The sequence below is a fragment of the Lactuca saligna genome, chromosome 3 (genome assembly GCF_052625555.1).
Source record: "Lactuca saligna cultivar CGN05327 chromosome 3, ASM5262555v1, whole genome shotgun sequence".
In the NCBI taxonomy this organism is placed as follows: Eukaryota; Viridiplantae; Streptophyta; class Magnoliopsida; order Asterales; family Asteraceae; genus Lactuca; species Lactuca saligna.
This window is the reverse complement of record NC_136419.1, coordinates 34762715-34767881: the sequence shown is the minus strand read 5'-3', so window position 1 is coordinate 34767881 and position 5167 is coordinate 34762715. Positions and strand designations below refer to the sequence as shown.

Sequence of the window (5167 nt, the reverse complement as noted above, 5' to 3'; positions counted from 1 at the left end):
AAAGGCTTATATTAGTTCTTATACACAATATATAATTAAAAAGTATTTATTAGTTCTTATATTAGTCATACACAATATATAATTAAAAAGTATTTATTTACAGAATAAAAGTGAGAATTAGATACAAACGGGTGAGAATAGAATCACCAAATGTTTATATATATAAGTTTTTCACAAAGATGCTTGAATATTTGAGCGAAATTATTCTTTTAGCCATTTTTGAGGTTGAAATCTGATTCCATCTTCCACTTTGAAAAAGAAAAGCAAACACATGACTCATGACATATGAACATGACGAGTGATGATGAAAGAAAGGCGACGTCACTTGTAATTACATCGTTCCTTCATCTTCTTCCTCTTGACAACGACATGCCAGATGCCCCCTTTTTCTTCTGGCTTTCCCTTTTCAAACCTACATGGTAATGAAAACACACACACACACACACACCTCCATTTATGGTATTATATATATAACTTAGTTCAAACTTCAAAATATTATTTGTTATTCGCAACTTTGTATGAGATTTTACCATGGAGAGGGGCAACATGAAGAAACCAGAAAGGAAAGTAACAGAAAAGATCAGAAGGAACCAAATGAAGTTTCTCTATTCCCGTCTCTTCTCTCTCATCCCTCTTCATCTCATCTCCAAGGTTTTAATCACTTGAATTGCTTCTTCTTCACATCTTCATATCTCATCAAATCGTTTTGGTCGTTAATCTGAAACCGATTATAACTTCTTCTTTTTTGTATTCAGGGAGGTGACCAAGTGTCGGATCGAGTGGATCGAACGATTGAGTACATTCAAAGCTTGAAATCGAGCTTGGAGATGAGCCAGATCAGGAAGGAACAGTTGTCGAGTACAAAGAAGAGATCATACGAGAGCACGAATAGCAACAAATCCAAATCAATTGATATTCAGATCCACGAAATGAGTCCAGATCTTGATGTTGTTTTGATAACTGGATTGAATACTCAATCGGATTTTTATGACGTTGTCCGGTTACTTGATCAGTATAGCAGTGAGGTAGCCCTCGCAAATTTTTCGAGCTCCGGCCATTCTACCTTCCATGTCCGCCACAAAAAGGTGAATCCCGTTACCATAAACCCCGATTTCTTCTACTTGATCTGCTTTTATCATCGTTGTTTCTAAAATAGTTGATTTGACTGTGGATATAGATTGAAACAGAGGAAATGTCTCAGAGACTCATGATTTTACTCCAAGGATACTCGAACGTAAAGGAATCGGGGAATGACCAAGGATTCTCGAACGAACTGGAATTGGGGAATGATTATGCATCATCTTGCGATCAATTTGAATCGAATCTGAATATATGGGATTTTGATTTCCAATCGAATGTATGGGGATGGGAATTAGAGGGATTGCCAATGAGTATCACAAGTTAAGAGAATACATATTGGAAGTACCCAGTATTTTTGCAGCTGTTAACAGTCGTTAATTTTTTTATATTTTTTAGCTTATTGGATAATAGATTAATATGACGTATTTTTTTTCCAATTTAAGTGGCCAACAGTTTCAGTTGTATTTGTTTTTAAAGAAATAAACATAGTACAATGTTGACTTTTGAATCCACAAGTAATAAAAATAAAAAAAAATAAAAAAAGTTATTAACTAATAAAATCTACATGGGAGACCCATTATAGATTCTACACAAAAGCCCAATTTATTTTATTTTACAAAAAACACCCATGAATCACGTGAAATCATTTTTGCGAATTAGCGATATCACATTTTCAAATATTAAGCTCGCTAATATCTTGCCAGTAAGTATCATTTATTTCTTGCGAAACTAGTTTATGTTCAATCGCTTAAGTAGTCGCAGTTAATTTTATGATTATGAACATATAGTTTGAGTCTTAAGACTTTGGGAGATGTAATGTCTCGGATTACATGGTTTTTTATTGGTTGGTGTATCGTTTGTTTTCTATTGGATAACAATGAATAAACTATATGTTGAACGCGCATCTCATATGGACATTTAGAATGTTGGCAACAACAAGTTGTCTCTGCAAATCCAATCCTCAAGCTTTTCACAAATCAACGATGATTAGATTTCAATTTTCACCCAACACACATAAATCTTCTGTGTATAAATATCTAAGTCAATGAACCCACAACACATATCCATGAATGCTAGGAAAAAACACGATTGAAAAAATATGGCTACCACATCCAACTATTTAGAATGTTATCGAGCTTATTATAAGAGATAGTGCAGCCATTTCTTACCATATCTGAGTGGAAAAACCCAATGGTTTGATGATGTTAAAGCACCAATCATGTACAAACATCAACGTCAACCTTTGTACCATTTCTGAGTGGAGAAACCTACTAGTTTGATGATGTTAAAGGCTTAAAGCACCAATCATATACAAACATCAACCTTTGTACCATGGGTAAACACAATGGTTTATGATGTTAAAGCACCAAACAATCAATCATCAACTCAAACAATCAAACATCAATCTCTGTAGGCTTGAAAATAAGTTCGTTACAACCTGGCCAATTTTACACTTAAATATAGGTATTAAGAAATGAACATTCGTAATAAGTCCATCGCTTAATATGGAAAATGGTAATTTTCAAGACCAGCAAACTATAGAGACATAGTAAAATATTTTAAGAGAGAGAGAGAAGGGGGGGGGGGTAACTTTAACATATGAAATCTGAATAATGTAATATTATACTATAGATTTATAGATTAAAGTTCTCCACCCTTAGCTACAGTAAAATAGCTAAGGGATTGGCATAATTGGTCCCTAGGTATTTGTATATGATCTTTTTTTTTTTTTTTTTTTTTTTCAGGGCCTTTTAGATATTTTTGAAATTGGAGTTGTACTTCACGTCTTCTTTGTATTTGTATTTGTACTTCACCGCCTTTGTAAGCCAATGAGATTAAGATTAGTGTTGTTCTTCTTCACGGCTATCTGTTATGGTCTGCTCCCCACCTCCTGCTGTTTCCAATTACATACGAACAGCACCGCCTTTGATTGCTTGGAAATATCCCCATATACTCGACTCTTCGTCTCTTTCGGTCTTTCTTCATTCTCTGGATTGTTCTCTCTATATCCCTTTCTATTACAGCCAATCGATTCCACCTTCCGCCTCCTTCTTCATCGCATTCTTCCCAATTCCCTAAATCGCACCCTCCATTATCTCTAAAACCCTCAATCTACACAAATGGACGTTACATTTGACTTATGTATCTCTGTCCTCTCTTGAATTTTTTGGATCATGTCTCAGATAATCAGAGAAACATTTGAAGGTGTAGAGATTGGGGGAGATTAAGAGGGAAGAAGGAAGAAGCAACAACTTACACTGGCGCTCCATCATTCCACCGATTCCCCCCTCTGCTTGCTTTCATTCACCAAAAAAACGAAGACGAAGAACAACACGAAGAACAACAGTGATAACCAACCAACTTCTACAGCCTTCTGCTGGTAATGTGTTCCCCATCCCGTTGTTCTTTCCGATCACACAAACTCTCACAAACCCTAATTTCTTTCATTCACCATCTATTGCTTATCTAGAGTACATGTTTCAAGCCGATGATTTTGTGGGTTGGCATATGTGGCTGTTATAGCTGATGAACAGTGAAATCGCATGAGGATGGTGCCACCGGCTTCTTTTTTACTTATATATGTGTAACGACCCATTCCCGGTATGTTAATAAATTGTCAATTGTCTAAATTTTCAGGAGCGACTCGGCGAGTTCTAGCCTGACTCGCCGAGTTGGGTCGCGTATTTTGTGCACGCGGGAGCCGGCGACTCGGCGAGTCCATATCCCGGACTCGGCAAGTCCGTCCGTCTGGGTGAAACCCTAAATCCTCGGGTTTGCCCACTATTTAAACCACATTATAGCCTCATTCTCGCCACTTTCACCTTGAGAACTCAGTGAGAAAACCCTAATCCTCCCTTGAGAGCTTATAAGTGATTTGGTGCCATTTTTGTGAAGGTGTGAAGAAGGAGAAGAAGAAGGAAGCAAGGAAACGAGTTGTGGTGCAAAGATCCAAGGTCAAATCTGAGTTTATTGAGGTATTTTCGGAGTTCCCTTCTGGTTATATGCTTAAACTTCCATTAGAGCTCTTCTAAGAGCTATTTGATGTTTGTTCCAAGCCTTATGTTTGCATGAATGTCTTAATAAGTCGTAATACCTTTGGATCTGAGTGTTGGGGTGTTGTAGAGCCCAGATCTACTGTCTTTTTGGAGTTACATTGCATATTAGCCATGGATCTACTCTTGTTGTGCATCTTTTAGCCTTATTTCCCTTATTCATGAGGTTGTGCACGTAAAGTTGGAAACTTTACGTGGTAACACAGCTTATTGGACCCAGATCTATCATTTGCATGTGTTGGATTCAAGAGAAATCGAGTAAAAATCTGTTGCATGGCGGCGACTCGGCGAGTCGGAAGAACGACTCGACGAGTCGGGTCGCAAGTCCCGAGTTCTTCAGTTTTATCAGTGTCGAGTGGACGAGATGAGTTAGGGAGTGGACTCAGCGAGTTGAGAGTAGACTCAGTGATGGAGGGACTCGGCGAGTTTGTTCATACAACTCGGCGAGTCCAAGGCAATCTTCTCGGGGATCAAGAACAACTCGTCGAGTCTGTTCATACGACTCGGCGAGTCGGATGAAGATCATCTGAGTTCTTGGATCCAGAGGGTACTCGTCGAGTCGATGCCACACTCGACGAGTGTCAGCGTGTAAGAGCTGAGAGGTGAGACTAGGACTCGGCGAGTTGGGTATCCCGACTCGGCGAGTCAGCCCTGAGTAAGTTGACTTTGACCAAGGGTAAAAGAGTCATTTTACCCCGAGTGTAGTGTTAGTAATTGATTGAGTGTGTTTATGGATTTTTAGCCGAGGAGATTCAGGAGCAGCAGCCGTTAGCTTTCCGAGCCACACACTCATCCGCTAGCTTACGAGGTGAGTTTCCTTCCAGTAGGGACGGGTCTAAGGCCACAATGCCGGCCCGTCCAGTTAGTAGTAGTTTCCGGACTTCGGTCCGATGTAGTAGTTAGTATGTTTGATGCCTTCGTGGTTCAGACATGATTTATCCGCTATGTGTTATGTGTTTTATGTTCCGGGCTACGGCCCGATGCAGTATGCAGTATATTTGTTATGATATGCTATGCTATGCTCAGTCAGTTCC

The 5167-nt window shown here is 38.8% G+C and overlaps 1 protein-coding gene across 1 annotated transcript; it reads left to right on the top strand.

Annotated features, from left to right (window-relative positions):
- The first annotated feature begins 238 nt into the window (after positions 1–238).
- On the top strand, positions 239–1588 carry LOC145035164 (transcription factor bHLH162-like). The gene is made up of 3 exons (XM_078983755.1): positions 239–651; positions 756–1085; positions 1178–1588. The coding sequence occupies exons 1-3, from the start codon at positions 532–534 to the stop codon at positions 1403–1405; spliced, it is 678 nt and encodes a 225-aa protein (XP_078839881.1). The 5' UTR covers positions 239–531; the 3' UTR covers positions 1406–1588.
- Positions 1589–5167: the final 3579 nt, after the last annotated feature.